General features: G+C 35.8%; 1 protein-coding gene across 2 annotated transcripts in view; it reads right to left on the reverse strand.

Moving 5' to 3' along the window:
• The window catches only part of TCEA1 (transcription elongation factor A1), a 32,584-nt gene extending 13,446 nt beyond the window's left edge, over positions 1 to 19,138 (reverse strand). Inside the window, exons 1-5 of one of the 2 annotated variants that reach the window (XM_003340618.4) lie at positions 18,552 to 19,138; positions 10,321 to 10,383; positions 7,424 to 7,529; positions 4,853 to 4,940; positions 711 to 856 (exon numbers count right to left, since the gene is read on the reverse strand). In XM_003340618.4, the coding sequence (XP_003340666.1) occupies positions 711 to 856; positions 4,853 to 4,940; positions 7,424 to 7,529; positions 10,321 to 10,383; positions 18,552 to 18,614 (466 nt within the window). In that variant the 5' untranslated portion in view covers positions 18,615 to 19,138. The remainder of the gene's footprint in view (positions 1 to 710; positions 857 to 4,852; positions 4,941 to 7,423; positions 7,530 to 10,320; positions 10,384 to 18,551) is intronic. The other variant, XM_016431522.2, reaches the window with a different exon arrangement.
• Positions 19,139 to 21,025: the final 1,887 nt, after the last annotated feature.

Genomic DNA, 21,025 nt, shown 5'->3' on the forward strand with positions numbered 1-21,025 from the left:
CCAACAAAATACTTTAGTAAAAGTCAATATTAAAAAGGTAAAACTGTCTACTATTTTTAAGTTGTAAGATAAATAGAAAATATATACATAAGGTTTTTTTTTTAAACAGCAAAAATTAAAAATAGTAAAAATCCTATCTCACATACTACCTATTTGTCAAATAACAGTTAAGAGTCAGAAAAGTCTCTGTAAATATTGTGGTTCAGTGGAAAGATTATTAGACTTGGGAGTCAGTAAAACTTCAGATCCTGGCCCTGTTAATTATTAGCTGTGTGGCACAGAGAGTATGTCACTTCAACTCTTGGAATCAGTTTTGTCAAAGTATACTTTATCAGAAGTAGCAATAGGAGATGCTTCAGAAGCTGACAGATCTGCCAGTCGCCAGCATCTAGATGAGGTGATAAATTTGAACAATGTGAACCTCAAAAGAGAAGAGGCTATTCTGTGATGGTAGCAAAAGAGGAGTCTGGAGGCAGTAATGGGAGCAAGAATTATTCTGACTCTGCAAGTATAAATGAAAGAGTAAGAAGGAAAGTATGGCCAGGACTGGAAAAAAGGTGGCTAGGGAAACAATAACATCCATAAGGAGCCAGATCTCCATAAGTGCCAAAAGATGGCAGAGTAAGAAAGGAAGACATCTAAGATGAAAGTAAATGTGTTCTGGAACCAGTGGTGCAGAAGGCACACTGCAAGAGCTGGGCAGATCTTACCTCCTGTTCTGAGGGCTGCAGCAAGCATCTCTCGGCACTTCATTCGAACTGAATCTGAAGTGCTTGGTGCCCGGGGAAAAGATGGAATGAAGGAATCAGAAGCATTTGTTTCTTCCTTTCTGTTGCTTGCATTGCTACTGGAGCTACTAAAATAGACAAAAAACGAGGAAAAAGTTTTCTTAAAGCAATTTGTTTCCTCGATATCATTCTCAGTAAAAACAGTGTTTTCAGCTTAAATGAAGTAGAAATTCAGATTATCTGCTATTTAAGCCTTTTATGATTTAATTAACTATATATGAACAAAAAGCCTTTAAGTCAATTAAGGAATTAGGGGATCTTAAGACTTTTTCTTCCTACCATGAAAGTTCAAAGATTAAATCATAGTGAATGCATTACAAAATCAAGAGACCAAAACATTTTAAGCCAGCCCTAATGCTTCTAAGAAATAGACTAAAATAAAAGTTACAGTTTATAATAATGGCACCCTAAAGAAGTTTGGTCCTCTGGAAAAAGAAGTATTTCAATGAAAAATCATCAGAAGAAAAATGAGAACATCCTAGCTCTAAACCAGCACTAGATGTACTTTCATTTCAAGAAAACAGTGTAGACGAGAGACTGTTCCACCTAGGTGGCAGATGAGATAGAACAGTTAAATCACCTTCCTCAGGCTAGAAACCATAAGTATTTAGAAGTATGCATGGTGATAGAAGAGAACATTTTCTCTTTAAAAAAATCTATTCAAAACTAAGAATTTAAAGAGTTACCCAATATAACCATGCCAACTACTTCAGATGAATTTTTTTCTACTAGATTCTCACCAAAATAGATACTCAACAAATTCTTTTCAAGTGAGATTATCTGTTTCTCATTGTCAGTTACAACCTCAAAAGGGGCAACTGTTTATCCATCCAATTTCCCCTGGTAATTCACTGTTTATAGCATTTTAAACTACTATTTCTATATGGCAAAGTCAGAATTCCTTGCTGTTCCCTAAAACAATCCACAGCTACATTTCCCAATGACCATGTACCCATGCTATAAGTTAAATAAGTCCTCTTCACTTTTCCTTTAACCTATTCATAAAGATGTACGCTTTTGCTTTTTTCTTCTTTGTGTGATTCAGATTACTTACATATTTCCCACATCTCTCAAAAAAGAACTTTTTCTCAATCTGCCTTCCCTCATTTCTACTATCATCAAACTATAGGAAACATACTAGTCATTCCTTAATTTCCTTCACTCTGAATTTCTCTTATGTTCCTTTGACTACTGCGCACCTAATAAAATGATAAAATTTCCTTTCCTAGATACCTGCCACAAATATTTCACTAGGCATTTAACATATGCTTTCATTTTCTTCAAGCAGAGAGCATGAACATTATAAAACTATGAAGTCATAGCACATTATAATTAATTTTTTTTATAAAAACCTGTTTTTATTCCTTTCTTCAACAAACATTTATTAAACTCCTATTAAATGCCATGTATTTATATTAGGTAAGAGCTATATTTTTAGTCTTAAATCTGCCCCATATGATATATTTAGTAACAGCTCAGAAACATGATGTAAAGAGTACTGGACTTGGACTTTTAAGCTCATATCCCATCTCTGCTATTTACTAGCTGTGTGAACATGGGCAGTCTTGACCTCTGTGCCTCAGTTTCCTTATCTGGAAAATGGGAACAAAAATACCTATTACTCATGGAGCTACTGAGAAGATCAATTAAGATTTATACATAGAGGGAATAACTGGGTAGTTCAGTGGATTGAGAGACAGGCCTAGAGATAGATGGTCCTAGGTTCAAATCTGGCCTCTGAGACTTCCCAGCTGTGTGATCCTGGGCAAGTCACTTAACTCCCATTGCCTAGCCCTTACCACTCTTCTGCCTTAGAACCAATGTACAGCAGTGATTCTAAGACAGAAGGTAAGGGTTTAAAAAAATAAAAGAATATACATAGATTCTCTAGACCCCTAATTCTTCATCTACAAAATGAAAGAAAAGGACAAAATAATTTCTCTATAGCCCCTTCCAGCTCTAAATCTATGATCCTGTGCACAATTAGCAAAATCTTCTCATTTTAAAAAATTCTATATAGAACAATTGTTTAACTTTACAGCACAATGCCAGTTATTATTCATAGAGGCCTTTACATGTTACAAAGTATTTTATAAACATCATTACATAGGATCTGAAAAGTTCCAAGAGGCACATCTATTTCCAAACCAATAGCCAGTAAGTGGCAGAGGCAAGTTTTTAACCAAGGTCTTCTAACAACAAATAAAAGTGCTCTTTCCATATTACTCCAGTTGTCTACATAATGTATAGCAATATCATGATTTAGGATTCAAGTTTCCAGAAAATGGAGGCCTGTGTGCTTAACTTATTATTAACAACTTGCTGGATTCAACACGATTACTACTTTAGAGAATTTAAAAGTTAGAAGGAACCTCAGATACCATCTAATCTACTAACTAGTGATCCTAATCATAACAATAGCTAGTATTTACATAACACCTACTATGTGACAAACATTGTGCTAAATACTATATTTATATCTCTTGCTCATCAAAATAACACTGGGAGGTAGATGTTATTATTATCCACATTTTACAGGAGGAACCCAATATTAACTATCCAACTCAAGATCCTTCCTGATTCCAAGACTTATGATCTATCCACTATTCCAACTAGAACAGACTGGACAAAATGAACTCTGAGAGCACCTTTTGATTCTGTGATTATTCAGTTTTTGCTTAAAGATCTACCAGGGTACCCTTTCCAGCTCTAGGATGGTTCTAATTTTTAGGGTATTTTTCTTTACCTAAAGCAAATCTGCCCCTTGGCAATTTTCACTCATTGCTCCTAATTCTACCTTTGGTGCCAAGCAAAACGAGTTTAATCCCTCTCTTCTTCCACTGACAGCCCTTCAAATACAAAATATAATAGCTTATATATAGGCAGATTTCTATTTTATCCTATAAACAGTAACAGTATAGTTCCAGTTGCTTCAAACAAGTCTCATATAGCATGTTTTCCATTTCTTTCACCACCCTATTTACCCTTTTATGAATATTGTTCGGTCTTGTCTATATCTTGTCTAGAATTAAGTTAGCTAGAATTAAACATAATACTCAAGCTATGGGTTCAACCATAGCAGATATCAAAATCATGAACTTTTTTTTTTTTCAAAACATGCTTCTTCTGAGATAGGATAGTATTAACATTTTGTGGCTAATATCACAATGTTGACTCATAAGTGTTGCAGTACACTAAAACTCCTAAAACTCTTTTTTTTGGAGGAATTGGTATCTACCTAAACCTCCCCATGCTCTACTGAGGAAGGTTTTTTTGTTTTTCTTTTTGTTTTTGTTTTCTAAATGCAAGTGTAGGATTTTATCCCTACTAAATTCTTCTTGATTTGGGTCTTGGTCTTAATAGCTGCTTAAGAAATGAATAGTGCACATACTTACTTCATTGGCTCTGTGAACTCAATAGCATGGGTATAGGATAAAGTAGGGAAGGAATGTAACAGTTAAAGTCTTGCACTTCTATTTTAACCAATTCTGACTGAACCAAGTCTATCAAAGTCACCATTCTAAACTGGATGACTATGGAATCTGTCTGCATCCAGCCCTTCATTCTAGTTAACTTTCCTGGAACATTATTTCTGCATCTCTCAGTCTTCACTAGTAGATTTGACCCAACTGCTCCTGGCTTAGTATCAGTTTCCTAGAGTAGAGCTCTGTCCAAGTGTTCTGAAGACTATTTGAAATGCTTTTTTGCATTTGAATGCTATTTGAAGAGCTCAGCTAAAATCTTCAAACTCTTTGACCTAACAATCCCTCTACTGGGTAAACCCCTTCAAGTTTAGTGACAAATAGAAATGTCCCATAATACCAAAATATTCACAGCAGCACCTTTTCTAATAGCAAATAAAACAAAAGGTGTTGCTATGAATATTCTGTGATAGAGGCAACAACCCACATGTCCACAAGAGACTCAGTAAAAAAGGCTGATATGACTTTGGAAGGGAAAATCCCATCAAAATCATATACTACTTAGGTAGTGATAATTCAATAACATTTATAAGGAGTATTATTTTCTGCATAATTAGATAAGCAGATTTAAGATCAAAATACCTTTCTTCTTTTGCTTCAGGGCTATTTTGGGAGGAGATAGCAGGTTCTTTTTTCTTTTCATCAGAATCTTTATCAGTGGATGGTCCATCTGAAAATGTACAGAATCAATAAACTTTAGTCATTTATTATAATAACTGAAATATAATCTTTTATTAATACTATTTGCTAAAGAGGAAAAGTTAAAATCTTAAAACATTAAAGCATAATGGTAAATTAAGTTAGGTTTATCCCACCTTTGATCAAGTGATTCCATTAGCATCACAATGAGAACTCTGTCATTTCTCCACTACCAAAAATATTTTTCCTTTGTTGTCTCTTACTAAAAACTGACATATCGAATTAGAATGAACATATTTTTGCAGAATGTGGTTATAGAATACCATAATTGAAGATGAAATTAAATAAAATGTAACAGTGGTCTTGAAATAAATCCATCTACTCTACAAGCATTTATTAGGCACCTACTATATAGTAGGCACTGAAATACAAAATTATTTAGTCCTCTACCCTTAAAGAATTTACATTCTACTAAGGACATAACATTTATACAGATAAGTAAAGCTCATTAATGACTAAGGAAAATCAGAAAAGCCTTTTTGTAGGAGATAGTGCCTGAGTTGAGTCTTGAATAAAGAAGTCTAAAGACTTAAGAGGTAAAGGTGAAGAATAAAAGTATTCCAAGTAAAACCCAGTGGAATTGCACATCAGCTACTGGGGGAGAGGGGGGAGGGAAGGGAATGACATGAATCATGGAATCATGGAAAAATATTCTAAATTAATTAAACAAAATTTTTCAATTAAAAAAATAAAAGTGTTCTAGTGATGGGGCCTATGAAAAGGAAGAAAGGTAAGAGAAAACATTAAGTTAAAAAAAAAACACAAGTTGTATTCAAATATTCTATTTGAATAGATTTGTCAAGAATAGTATGTAATGAGGAATAATGAGAAATCCAAAGGGAAGTTAAGCCATGACTTTCTATTTTAACCCATAAACAGAAAGCCTTCTAAGATTCTTGAGAATGACATGGTCATATGCTTTAGGAAGACTGTTTTGGCAATTGTGTAGAGGATGTATTGGAGAATAGACAGAATTAATGCTTTCCTCCAAAGCAGTCTTGAAATAGGAGGCTATTTTAATAACTCAGGTGAAAAAGAATGGAGCTCTTAGTAGAATAGCAATTGTGGGAATTGTGTCATTCCCTTCCCTCCCCCCTCTCCCCCAGTAGCTGATGTGCAATTCCACTGGGTTTTACTTGGAATACTTTTATTCTTCACCTTTACCTCTTAAGTCTTTAGACTTCTTTATTCAAGACTCAACTCAGGCACTATCTCCTACAAAAAGGCTTTCCTGATTTTCCTTAGTCATTAATGAGCTTTACTTATCTGTATAAATGCTATGTCCTTAGTAGAATGTAAATTCTTTAAGGGTAGAGGACAATGTAAAGATAAATTTGGAAATACTTAAACTGAATGACTAATCATCACCATCATAACAACTAAAATTTACAAAATCACTTTATAGTTTGCAAAGTGCTTTACATATATGATTTCAATGAACTTCACAAAAATCCTAAGATAGGTGCCACAAATATTACCTCTATTTTATAAATATAAATTTATAAATGAGGAAAGTGAGGGTTAAGAGTCTAAATGACTCACCCACATAGTTAACTGCAATTCTGATTTCAAGGCCAACACTCTATACTCTACAAAGTGTTCTGAAGGGAGAAAGAAGTCAAGGATGATTCTGAGGTCACTGACCTGAATGATTAGAATAACTGCAGTGTTCTCAAAAAAAAAAAAATCAAAGTATAGATAACATAGTTCAGCTCAAGACTGAATGAGGTAATTCAAATTTTGGAGCTAAGCTTATAAACATCTTCTCAACACATCTTTCAAACATCTTCTAAACACACCAAGAAGGTTATGTTACTTTATAGATACATTAAAAAAAAAGAGACAATCTTTTAGTGCCACTTACTTGAGAAACTAAGTGCTCTAGCATATGTTCACATTAATTTTCCCATCCTTCTGAATACAATACAGCACATGTGGAGAATCAAAAGTATGTTCTCTGTGCTGTTTTCCAAAGGATTATAAATCACTCTTAGAAATGCATATACACTATAGTTATGTATCCAAATGTCAACTAACTTTTAGCTGCAAATATAAAATTAATAAGTTCAAGTATTTATTTAGAAAGATTATCAACATTTTTAAAATCACTTATTAAGACGATATATCTTAACATAAGCAATCTCAAGCCTGTTTTAAGAATGCCTCTAAAGTTAATTTATATTACTTCTGCCATTCTTTCAACAACTTAAAGTGGATATTTTTAAGAACTTTCTTCATACAAAGGTTTTTTTTGGGTTATATACAAAGGAAAAAATAAAAGTTAAGTGTTATTTAATTTTTAACTGAAAAATCCCAGAAGCCAAGACCACCATTATTAAAAGTGTAAAATAACAATATTATCTAAGCTCAGGAAAGAAAAAAGTACAGTTCAAAAAAAGTAGAAAAGGACATAATTAATATCAACAAAAAAAGAAATATAGATTATTCTAATACCTAGCAACTTTTTCCAGGATTTGATGAGGGACTTCGCTAAGGATGTAACCTCTTCATCTGTGCTCTGCTTGCGTATCGCATTTACTGACATTCCAATTCTTGTGGACTACAAGGCAATCACAAAAATGAATTTATTTGTGCAAACTGTTGCTCATTACAAATAAAATTTCACATTTCACTCAAATATTATTCTTAGCCCTGCCTATTAATTTTAATTTCATGATACAAAGTGTTATTTTTTAAAATTCTATTGATCATCTTAAGAGGAAATTACACGCATATATACACACATGATTTAATTACAAGTTGAACATTTTATCATATCAAATGTGGTTCATTAACTATATCACTATAAATGTAGATAATTTTTAACTATAAAGTTCATAAGCTTGGGAAATCAAACTCAATAACTCATTGTTTAATGAACATAAGAACCGAAGTTAAGAAATCAGATTTAACAAGAATCATGTTTATACTACTATCATATACCATATACTACATACATTAAGCTTAAAATGAGTAATAAACTGAATATTAAGGTTATACCAAAAAAAGAGTATGAGAACAAAACTGAGTACCTTTTACTGAATAAGATTTATAGATAGATATGACCAAGGGTAGAGACATTAACAAAAAAAAATGAATAGAAGCTATCACAAGTGATAAAATAGAGAATATTTTGATGTAAAGGATACGGAAAAGCTTTTGGGCTAACAAAATTAATATCAACATAAGGGAGAGCAAAAGTTCAGAAAAAATCTTAGGGAATACTGCATATGTGTGTGTAAGATACATATTATATGAGTATAATCCATAGTAGCATTACATAATGCAAAGTGCTTTACATGTGTTAACTCACTGAACCTCACAACAATATTGTGAGGGTAGGTGTCATTGTAATCTCCATTTTACAGATGAAATTTTAAAAGAGAAAAGTTAAGCGACTTGCCTAGGGTCACACATGATGATGGATTTGAACCGAGTTTTCTGACTCCAGGTACAGCATTCTATTTACTCTACAGATTAAAAGACATTCCTGAATGCCGGAGGGGATGTGACAAAGTCAGGACATTAATGCATTACTGGTGGAGTTGTGAATTGATCCAACCATTCTGGAGGGCAATTTGGAACTATGCCCAAAGGGTGCTAAAAGACTGTCTGCCCTTTGATCTAGCACTGCTGGGTTTGTACCCCAAAGAGATAAAAAGGAAAAAGACTTGTACAAAAATATTCATCGCTGCACTCTTTGTGGTGGCAAAAAACTGGAAAATGAGGGAATGCCCTTCAATTGGGGAATGGCATGTGGTATATGTGTGTGATGAAATACTATTGTGCTAAAAGGAAGAATAAAGTGGAGGAATTCCATGGAGCCTGGAACAACCTTCAGGAATTGATGCAGAGCGAAAGGAGCAGAACCAGGAAAACATTGTACACGGAGACTGATACACTGTGGTACAATCGAACGTAATGGAATTCTCCATTAGTGTCAATGCAATGTCCCTAAACAATCTGCAGGGATCTAGGAGAAAAAACACTACCCACAAGCAGAGGACAAACTGTGGGAGTAAAAACACTGAGAAAAGGCAACTGCTTGAATACAGGGGTTGAGGGGATATGATTGAGGAGAGACTCTAAATGAACACCCTAATGCAAATACCAACAACATGGAAATGGGTTCAGATCAAGGACACATGTGACAACCAGTGGGATTGCGTGTCGACTATGGGAGGGGGGGCAAAAGGGGAGAGGAAAAGAAAATGATCTTTGTTTCCAACGAATAATGTTTGAAAATGACCAAATAAAATAATGTTTAAATCTGGGAAAAAAAAGACATTCCTTAATGGCTAAATGGTCAAGGGACAAGAACAAAATTCTTAAAAATTATGAACGAATATAGCCCATATGAAATGAATCAGCAAGCATTTGTACTAGGCACTAAGGATACAAAAAAAGGTTCTGACTCAAAGAATTTACATTATATCAAGGGAAAAAAACCACGTACATAAACAAGAATATACAAAATACATACAAAGTAAATTTGGGGTAGAGATACCAAGAAAGGATTCATGTAAAAGGTAATGCCTAAGTAGTTTAAAGGAAACAAAAGATTCTAAAAAAACAAAGGTGAGTCAAAAGTACAGGAGCAGCTGCCAGACTGAGGTCTCTGAGCTCTAGAAGTATTGCCATCTAAAAGGCTCTGCAGCTGTGGTTTGACTTGCCGAGCACATCTTGCCACCAATATCTTTGTCCAGGTGCCTTACTGATTCAGCCAGACTAGCTCTATAATATAACTACAATAATATAAATTTTACAAGTCAAACCACTACCACCTTGACCATTGTCTTCCTATGTTCCTTGTAGCGACAGCCTAGTATCCTGCACCCAAGAGCCTTTGTAATGGCAGTACTTTCAAGCTCAGTGACTTCAGTCATCACCCTAGCCTGGCAATACTATGTATTAGTTCCAAAGCTGAAGAGTGGTAAGGGCTATCCCAGTGATGAGGAACCCTTTAGAGACCAAGTGCCCAAACTGCAACCCTCACACTGCCTGTGAGCTGCTCCCTTACTCTAGACAGGGTAAGGAGGTAGAGAGGAAGCACTCCCATTCACTGCTGGGCAGAGGGGTGGGGTAATGAAATATCCTCAGGTATGCATGGAGAGAGAGAAGAGAACAGCACCCTCCAGCATGTGTGCCATAGGTTTGCTAACATGTGGCTTAGCAATGGGGGTTAAGTGACTTGCCCAGGGTCACATAGCTAGGAGATGTCTGCAACTAGATACAAATGCAAAATCTCCTATCTCTAGGCCTGGTTTTCAATCCATTGAACTACCTAGATTCCCTTCTGCTTTAATATTTTATAAAGGTTCTCTGTTCCCAATAATGACAAAAGAACATACCTGCAATAATTCCAGGGTCATAGGAATATTCTTAAGTTCCTTTAGTAAATCCAGTGCCCCAGCCTATAAAACAAAATTAACCAAGAATATTTAATTTATTTATAATCACATTTTGATATTGTAAAGAAAATAGAAATGAACTTTTAACATATTTTCCTAACCATAACCCTCTTATTCCATTTGCTCACCTAAGCACAATTGTCAATAAAGATAGACCACTAAACACTGCTTATGATTGAGGGGTATTGGGGGAGAAGAGGAGGGGTAAAATGGCAAGGTGAACCAAGAAAAAATGTCATGGTTGAGGACCTAAGATTTGGAGAGGAGACAATAAGGAAGGGATAAGTACTGAAGTAAGTAAAAAGACAAACCACCACATAGAGAAAAAAGGAAAGAAGCCTTTCCATAGGGTCTATTATGTGCCAGGCACTGTGCTAAGTACACTTTACAAATGTTATTTTATTTGAATCTCACAACCACTCTGGAGAGGAGATGCCATTAAACCCCTGAAGTAGAGATTAAGTAATTTGCACAGGGTCACATAGCTAGTGTCTAAAGTTGGATCTGAACTCAAGTTTTCCTGACTCCAAGCCTGGCATTCTATCCACTCTTCCACATTGCTCCCTATATTTATATACAACAGTATAATGACCCCAAATTCCATCTGATCACTATGAAAAACCAGCCAGTTCTTTTCATGCTAGACAGTCAAAGTACCAAATTTCCTGTAAGAATATTCCAAAAGGATAAGACAATCCAATGTGTACATATACTATTACTATTCCCCTTATCATTCCCCCCAAAATATTTTAATGGAATATCCTTAGTCCTGGGCCATTCTATAAAATGTAGGATTTTACTGTACAAAAAAGTTGAATATGTACCTCTCTCTTTACTTACTGCATTAAGAAACAGTTTTATCAACTGCTGACTGTGAGATTCTTTTATATAAGAGCTATAACTTAAATCTCACACTAAACATATTGTATACATTCTCATCAGTGTGGCTAATTCCTCAACCAATAGAGATTACAATTCATCAATACATTCTCATTGATTTTTGTTGGCTATATTATTTCTATGGATTCACTAAATGATAAAATAGCCACTTATGGTCTACAATTAACTTAGTTATGTGCTTTATCTCAGGAAAACTGAGGTCAAAGAAAAAACTTCTACAACCTAGAAATTTCTAATAAATGATCCCTCTCCCATTTTTGGCAGTTATCAGAAATTTTTTTTTAAAAAGAAAGTACTATAGTTTGCATACATTCCTGAATTAGCTGGAAATGTCATAATTTTAAGATTCAAATCTTTTCCTATTTTTTAACTGAAATTAAAAACAGAATCCCTTACAATATATGCTTAACTGTCATGTTTATCTAGATTCAAACCATATTTTACATGTAACTAGCAATGCAAGGCTAATATCAAACAAGCTGGATTTAACATCAACTCTATTAGATTACAACATCTACTATGGATAATGATGCAAGAGGAAGAAAGAATTTAGTTTAAACTCAAACCCAAAATTAGTTTACAGAACTAAATGAAAGTTGGATATACAGACTTTAGTAGAAATTCATTAATATTTCATGGATTCTAACACTTTAATATGTAATAAGATGAGTTCTTGCATTGATTAGTTTAAATAGATAATACAGGAATGGCTAATGTAGCATGTCTATAATACAGCAATAAAGATTAGCATATAGCAAAATGTTTAGGAGTCATAAAGAAATCTCCAACTAAGACACAAAAATCATGGTCACAATTTTTAGGTTATCAAGTTCCTGAAATAAGTGTTAATAGGACAAAAATTATTTTATCTACTAGAAAATTTAATTTATAACAAAGCTTTAAAAAATCAACTATTCTTAGAATAGAAACTCTGATTTCTAATCAGCTGGTTTCAAATAATCCAATTGCTCAATTTTTTTTACATAGAATGATTGCCCTAACCTTAATTGAGAAGGGTGGGGACACTTTTTTTTAATCTAATTACACTGAAGGTAAATGAAAACCTTTCTTAAAACAGCAGCCATAAGCTTTTGAATACTCTGTATTTAGTCAATTATCACAGTCTACTTTATAAACATACTACTTATGACTCAACCCAGGAAATTCTAACATCAACTCCTACTTCAATTTAATACTCTTCAGCCTTGAGACTCTCAAAAGAAAACCTAAGAAACCTGCTCATCATTACTCACATAAACTACCTAGATACATTTCAAAACTATAATTAAGTTCTCGCCTTACTCATTCTTTCCTTCTTTCTACTCAATCTAAACAAATCCTCTCCATATAAAACTAACTTAATCTATCCTTATGTTGATTTCAATATAAATTAAATCTACTTCTCAAGGTCTCCATATTTAATTAAGTTAAAAGATTCCATTTATTAATAAAATATAACCAGCATCATGAGATGAAATGGAATTGGCTCATGAATTATGGTGAAAAATGGCTTTTTCCATTTTAAGTCTATATAAAAAGATTAGGAACAAAGAACACCACCTGCTTTCCAGAATAAGAGTTCCCTAAGAGTTTTATGTATCTTCAAAGCTTTTTTAATCTGGTCAAGTTAGTTCGTCTACCCTAAACCTTAATAAGTACAATGAGAAGAATAGTAAAGATTCCAACTATTTTTTTCCCTACTACTTTACTTTAATTTATGTTTAAATCAACACGAGGATAAAAATGGACCTGGATGATAAAAACATCTCAACATCATGTCTAGCACATTATTTATAATTCAGTTTTAAAGTTGCCTAAATCAGAGGCATCCTTGAATGAGCCATATACAGATGAAAATGCAATTGGGAAATATTTAATAAAATAAAAATATACAGGGCATAAATAATGTAAATGTATGGTTTTCTAAGTCAATAAATAGTACTGCTAGTGGCCCTATTTCTATTTGAATCTGATACAACTGGCCTAGAACACTGAAGAGACTAAGCGATTTGCCTTAGGAGTGTCAACAGGTAAAACTCAATTCTTCCCAACTAGCTCTCTATGTACTCTAGTGCTTCTCTTCAACATGCTTATTAAAAATTTTTTTGGTCTAGTCTGTGATTTCATCTGTCTAGAGAACTTTCTCATTGTTACTTTTAGATAGCTGCTCATGGTACTTTAAGACAGGATTACACAGCTATTATAAACTAGAAGCAGTACTTGAATCCAAGTCTTCCTAACTAACTTGCTCTCTACAATAGTACACTAGTTTCAAAGCAAAAGTTAAGAGCAACTGTTAAAATACAAAAGTTTTTACAGTGTTTAGTATTAGAACACTGATTCACAATTTTTTTTCTATCTTAATCACAAATGGAAGTGTTCAAGAGACTCTTATTCAGGGCAAATTAACAACTTTATGATCAGTCATACCATTTTATTATATTTTATATATATATATATATAATATTATATTATACCTCATATTATAGGACCAATATTCAAACACTGTCAAGTAAATTGAAAACAGAGCATAATGGCAAATCTCATTATTTAGTAAGTGTTTCTTATACAAACACATCTAAGCACTTTACACCTTTCCTTGGTCTATCAAAGCTACCAGCATCACTACTCTTGTACTTTGGGACCATTATTAATAACTAAACAACATTAATGAAACAAGGAGAAGCATTGCTCTGACACCAACAGGGCTTGTTACAAGCAAGAAATCCAGCTAAAGATGGATGGGGGAGCTAATGTTTGACACAAAACAATGTAGTGACCCACTAATACTTCTCAATGAGAAGAATTATGATTGGGTGAACTGCTGCAAGACTTAATACAACTTGTGGAAAATGGCAAAGATTTAATGCATAATTAAAATTTTTTTACTAAAAATATTTTGTCTTTATTTTTTTCAATTGCCAATTTCATATACCTGAATTCACGGGTGTTGATTACAAGCAAATGAGGTCCTACTTTACTTTCTCTTCATTGAAGCTGTTGACTGTAGCATTTATAAAGGATACAATGGAGAAAACGATGAAGCCAAATTAGTCCATTTTATTCCAAAGGTTTGATACTTGTTGGCAAAGACTGAAATGACTGGATAAAATTATATTTCAGAATTATTCATGATTTTTACCTGAGTTTTATTCCAGCATCCAATGGGTAATTATTTTTGTAATTATAATTTTACTATTTCTTACTTCAAACAATTAGCAAATAGTTTCCCTAAATTTAGTCATTTAAATATCAGAAATGAATAAAAACAATGCTAGATAGGTACACCTACTAATATGAATATAGGATAACATATATTATATTAGATACAGTGAAAAAAAAGTTTGAGGACTAGATTTTGTGAGGTCCAGGAAACAATCAGTAGAAGTTAATAAAAAAGGCAAATTTGGGGAAAAACTCCTCCAAAATTATAGCTATCCAAAAGTGGAATGGACTGCCTTAGGATGGTGTTGCTCATTAGTAGTCACAAAATCAGAGTGGGAGCTAAAAGTACTTTAGAGGTCAGAATTCAATTCCCTAATTTTAGAGTTGTGGAATATCAATGTTAAGTGACTTACCCAGCTAATAAGAGTCAAACTACCATTTGTTGTTGTAAGGGAATTCTTGTTCAGGTATGGGTTGAACTAGATCGCCACTGAGGTCCTTTCTCAATTCTTTGATTCTATGAAAATTTGTTATAGTCTAGAAAAAAAGACATCCCAAAATTGGGAAGGAGCCAGAGTTACAAAAGTGCTCCCAAAGCACTTTAAATAAACACCTAGTAAGTCTTTCAGAGTATGCTATTTACTTAACTGGGAGAATTTTTTCCCCAATGAAACATAGCTCCAATTTGACCATCAAAATCAAAGGCAAAATAATATTCATTTCACAGATAACTTACCTGTAACTTATCTACTCTGAAAATTAGGAAATATCTCAATTTATCATACCTCTAACTAAATTGGTGTTTAGAAGGTTCATTAAAAAGAAAAGTTCTATAATTTTTAAGAGCAAAATTTTACCTGGTACAAACTCTTTCTAGTGCAAAATAATGTTTTGCAGACCACAAATGGACTAAGGAATTTTAAGAGACCCTTTAGGGAGGACTCGTAGGAAGATACCATCAAGAGTAGCACAGGGGTAATTAGAGGGAATACTACTATCAGATCTCAGATTCAATGAGGTATTGAAGAGGGCTTCAGATTTAAAAGAACACAAAATTCAAGGGCATAACAGATAACTCTACTAAAAAAAATGATTTAATTCTGCTATCACTGAGCAATCAAGCATCACAAGACCTAATTTAGAGAAAAAGAACGAAATGTAATAGAAAGCCTTCATCAGTCATTGCTCAAGCAATTTGCCCCAAGTCAAAAGTAAAAATAGTACAAATGTTTAACAAAAATATGGAGATAACAGTATAACTAATATCAACTTTTTGCTAATTCCAAAAAGAGCTTTATACATCAGTATTTAAGTTCATATCCCTAATTCAATTTATTTCTAAAACATTTTTATTTTACCGAACCAAAGAAAACTTTAGTTTAGACTAGATATTCTCAAAGGTACTTTTCTGCTTTATTCATTTCTTATCTTATGGCTTTTGACATTTTCTTATATCCTATGACTTTAAGGGGAAAAAAGAATAGGGGCAAGGAAGGTGACTCAGAAGACAGTTAAGTCTAGAGACTGGAGATCTAGATTCAAATCTGACCTCAGACACTTTCTTTCGAGCTATGTGACCATGGGCAAATCACTTTACTTCAATTGCCCAGCTCCTTCTCTTTTCTGCCTCAATTCTAAGGCAGAAGGTAAGAGTTTAAAAAAAAAAAACTTGATTTACCCTCTATCATTTCTCTCTGCTTTATAAAATATTGTTCAAAAAGATATGATATAATTTTGTTGACCAACAATATGTCTAAGTCTACACAGCCAAAGGCATTTATCATGTACCTGTGCAAAGAATAAAGGACTAATAAAAAAAACAACAAAATATAAGATAAAAATTGTTTACCCTGAGGGGATTTTAAATTGCTCGAGGAAAGTATTCACAGGAAAAAGATATCACAAATGTAAATTAACCCTACAGAAATTTAATTATAACTACTAAACAGTGTTAAACAGTTAACCTAAAAAAAAAAAAGCACCCAATGTCCTTCAAATAACCATAGATGAGGGAAAAACAAGAAATGTGTATCATCAAAACCTTAACATTTCTACCTTTGGCTGTGATCATCAGAAAGTCAGATGGAAAGGTCTTCAGAAATAATCTAGTAGAATCCCCTATAAAACATATCTAATAACTGAGTATCAAGTCTTTGCCTAAACACCTCTAGTTAATGCCCACCACATCCCACACCCCCAAAAAAACAGTATTTAGTGGATATGCAATCAGAAAGTAGGTTTACTTCATGGGTGGGAAATGGAATTGGAAAGACTTTAGTTCAAATCCTGCCATGGTGCAATCCTGGTCAAGTCAATAAACATTTCTGTGCCTCAATTTGCTCATTTGTAAAATAAAGTAGTTGGATTTGATGGCCTCTGTGTTCTCATGACATCTTTTAAGTTGCCCATTCCATTTCCCCCCCATTAATTTTTGTCATAGTACTTCTCTCTTGCAAAAAAATTCGTTTCACTTAGAGATGGGAACAATTAGAAGGAAAGCTTATATGGCTGGAAATGAACTTAACAGAAAGTGAATTAAGTCTGATGGTGTCAAGTATGTAAAGTTTTCTGAAGTTGATAAATTTGGCATCCCGAGAAAATGTTAAAGGATATACAAAAAGGCAATAACTAGATCTCAGCAGACTCCTTCCATCATAAACATTTAATATTTCAATAACTACCGTAGCAGTTGATCATTGATATAACCCTCCAGAGGTGGAGATTGTGATTAAGGGAAGGTGGGAAGAGGGGAGAGATATTAAAATTAGTTAACATTTGGAAAATGTTATCACCTAAACGGTTTGATAGGGAGGAAAAAAAAAAGATCATTAATCACGAGCCCTATAGCAGGCTGAAAAGTTCACTATTGTTTACCAATAACAATGGCTTGCAGTTTATATAGCTTTTACCTATATTATCTTCGGACAAGAATCAATAAAATTATTTAACTCGGTATTAGAAAAAAATGGATTTAGTCAATCAATTTATCTACAAGACTATAACCTGACTTTATTTTTAAAATAAATCAATAAACTTTTATTAAGCGTCTACTTTGTGCCAGGCACTAGGCCTCTGAAAACTACTTCATCACATCTCATTTACAGAGACAAAGTCCCTAGTTGTAAAGTATAATATGAATTCTTAGTCTGGGGTCCATGAACTTTTCTTTTAAACAATCGTATTTAAATAGAATCGGGTTTTCTCATATACTTTATAGGGTAACGAAGTTCTTTTTATTTACATACAGTAGGTGGTATCAAAACATTATAAGGGGCTGCCGAAATGGTTCACGACACACCAAAATTTTTAAAAACCCATGATGTATAGGGGGAAATGGGGTCAGTGTGTACTCATGACAGCGTGTATGTGAGTCTCTAATTAAAGAAGGGATGAGAAAGCCCTTTGTGGCCCGCTGGGCAAGTGCTGTCACCCAGGTCAGATTTTTTATTACAATCCCAGCCCGGACTTCGGGATTTCCAAATTAAGGATTTGGCTTTCTTGGTCCCAAACCAACCCTCCACGCAAACTCTCTCCGTTTCTCCCATTCCTAGTCCTTCCTTGGGACACCCTCCCGCCTTCTTTCTCCGGCGTTCCCCTCTCAAATAAAACTTTGGACCAAGCCCGGAACCACGCACGCAGTGCGGTCCCTCGGAACGTGAAGGGGACGCGAGAGAGGTCTCGGGGGTGGGGGCTTCCGCGTGCCGCTACAAGGCTGTCCCAGCTTCCCGGGACTCAGCCATGACTCACCCTTCACCTCGCCGGGCCGGAGACCCGGAGCTTTGACTCCCGCGGCCCCGCCCCCACCCCGCGTCGAGCCGAAGCTGCTCCGGCTACCAAGGGCCCAGCAAGCGTGACGAAGCCCAACAGGCCCCCCACCTCCGGTCCCATCCGCGCCTAAGAAAAGGGGAGGGGAGCGCGGGGCCCGACCCAGGGCGGGCACAGTGTGGCAGAGGAACCTCGCCCAGGAGCCCATCACGGCGCTAGCCAGCCCGGGCGCCAGAGCGCGCGCTCTCTCCCTAACACCGGGCCCCGCCCGCGCGTATCCTCACAGCCACCTTTCATCCGGCGCTCAAGCCCCGCGCGCCTTTTCCCTTCGCCTCGCTCACCGCGTTCTTTTTCTGCACCATCTTATCCATCTTCTTAGCGATGCGAATGATCTCGTCCTCCATGGCTCCGGAAGGCTTTGCAACCCCACCCCCCACCCCCACCCCGTGGGGCCGGGACGCGGGAGAAACCGGGCAAAAGGGCGATGTCAAAAGAGCGGGCAAGGGAGAGGTGAGCAAGTCTCCGGAGACGTCACAGACTGAAGAGCCACACGGAGGTCCGAGGCCCAAACCCCTTCAGCAACAAATAAAGACCGGGCGTCGGCGTTTGCTCCTCCCAGGCGCAGACAGCGCCAATCAACCCATTGGCTGCGCCGGGCAGACAACACTAATCAACCTCCGATAACCGAAGAGAAGGCGGGTCTAAAGCTCCAGCAAGAGGAGGAAATGGTTCCTACTCAGCCCCAGCTTCCATATCCCAGCCCGGGATCTTTAGCGCGGAAGGCAAGGAACTGACCCTAAAGACTAACCAGAAAGCTTAGTCTTGGTAGAAGAGATGGCTATACCCAAAGTGCACAAGTAAAGTGGAGGAGGGGAGGAGGTTTGAAAGCACCGAGACTCATGTCTGCCATCCTCTATCTGGATTTACCTTCCCGCCTCCCTCCTCCCCCTCGTCGCTGGTTGAGATGCTCATAGTCCCGCGCATCAAACCCATGTGGTCCTAATAGTTTATAATCTCCTTCCAAACCCACTTCTTCCAGTTTTCTCTAGATTTCGTCATGACTCACGAGAAAACCCTCCAAAAATCTAGCTCTCATATACTTTTCCAGAGCTTTCTCTATTACCATATTACACATTCTGCATCGGAGCTAAATAGGTCTACTGCCTGTTCTCCAAACCTGCCACCTCCCACTTTTGGATACGAGCCCTGAAAGTTGCTCTCCCCACCCCCCGCCCCCACAGTCCCCATGTTAGTAATGCACTTCTTTTTCTCACCAGTCTTGGAATCCATAGCTACCCTTCAACCAACAAATACAATAAAAGTTATCAAGTAGTCCCAGCCCTCTTCCTATAGAGATAGGCATTTACAAAATAAGTATTGGGTAATTTGGGGGAGAGGGGAATGCACATGCATGCTGGGGCATCAGGAAAGGCCTTTGTTGAACTTGATACCTGGGCTGCGCTTTTGAAAAGAAGCAAAGGATGTGAACAATTTTCAGATGAAGCTATTTATAGTCCTAGTTTGAGAAATGCAAATTAAAACAACTCTTGGTATACTATCTCACACCTAGCAGATTGGCTAAAAAGCCCCCAAACGGAAATTATAAATGTTGGAGGGAATGTGGGGAAATTAGAATATTAATACAATGTTCTCCGAGCTGTGAATAGACTCCACCATTCTGGAAAGCAATTTGGAATTGTGCCCAAAGGGCTACAAAACTGCGCATACCCTTTGACCCTGCAATACCAACTTTAAGTCTGTATCCCAAAGAGATTTTAAAGATTTAAAGGGACTCTATTGTGGCAAAGAATTGGAAATTAAAGGGATGTCCACCAATTGGGTAATGGCTCAACAAATTGTGGCATATGGTGGTAATGGAATACTATTATAACAGTGAGCAGGATGATTGCAGAAAAAGTGGACGATATACATGAACTGATGATGCCGGGCAAAATTGCAGAACTGGGAGAGTATGGTTCCTAGTAACAGCTGCAAAAGACTTGACTACTCTCAGCAATACATGATCCAGGATAATTCTGGACTCATTACAAATCTATCCACCTCCAGAAAAAGAACTGCTGGAGTCAGATACAGATCAAAGAATACTATTTTTCACATTAATTTATGATTTTACTTTGGAGTTTGGGGTTTATATGTGTATTCTCTTAAACAACCAATATGAAAGTATGTTTTGCATGATAAAACACATATCAGATCAAATTGCTTACCAGGGCAAGGGAGGGAAGGGAAAGAGGGAAACATATTGAAAACTTATTACACATAACTGGGAAAATAAAATATCTTTGAATAAAGAAAAAACAAAATGGGGGCAGGGGGAGTTAAATGTTACTGGGGGGAGGAGGGGGAGAAGGCAGAGAGGACCAGGGAATGAATTCCGGATAGGAATATGAACTACTCAAAAGTACAGGGAAGAATACTTTCCAACATGAGCAGAATCAGTCTATTTGACTAGTCTATATACCTTGGATCTTTTGTTCAAACCTAAGTGAAAAGTGAAGTGTATAAGATGGGAAAGAAAAACTGGAGCCAACTTGTAAAAGCTTTCTGCCAACTCCCCCCCCCCAAAAAAAAAGTAGAAGAATTTTTTATCCTAAGGTATTAGGGAACTACTAGAGTTTATTGAGTAGAAAACATTTTCCAACCCAAGCTTTAAGGAAAACTATTTTGGCAGCTGTTAAGAGATATTGAAGACAGGAGACCAATGCAAGGAAATCAATTAAGAGGCAGCTTTGCAATAAGTAGTGATTAAGGACGGAAGTAGAGAGGAAGGAAAATTTGAGATCTTTTGGAGGTA

Source organism: Monodelphis domestica, chromosome 3 (assembly GCF_027887165.1).
Source record: "Monodelphis domestica isolate mMonDom1 chromosome 3, mMonDom1.pri, whole genome shotgun sequence".
NCBI classification, from domain to species: Eukaryota; Metazoa; Chordata; class Mammalia; order Didelphimorphia; family Didelphidae; genus Monodelphis; species Monodelphis domestica.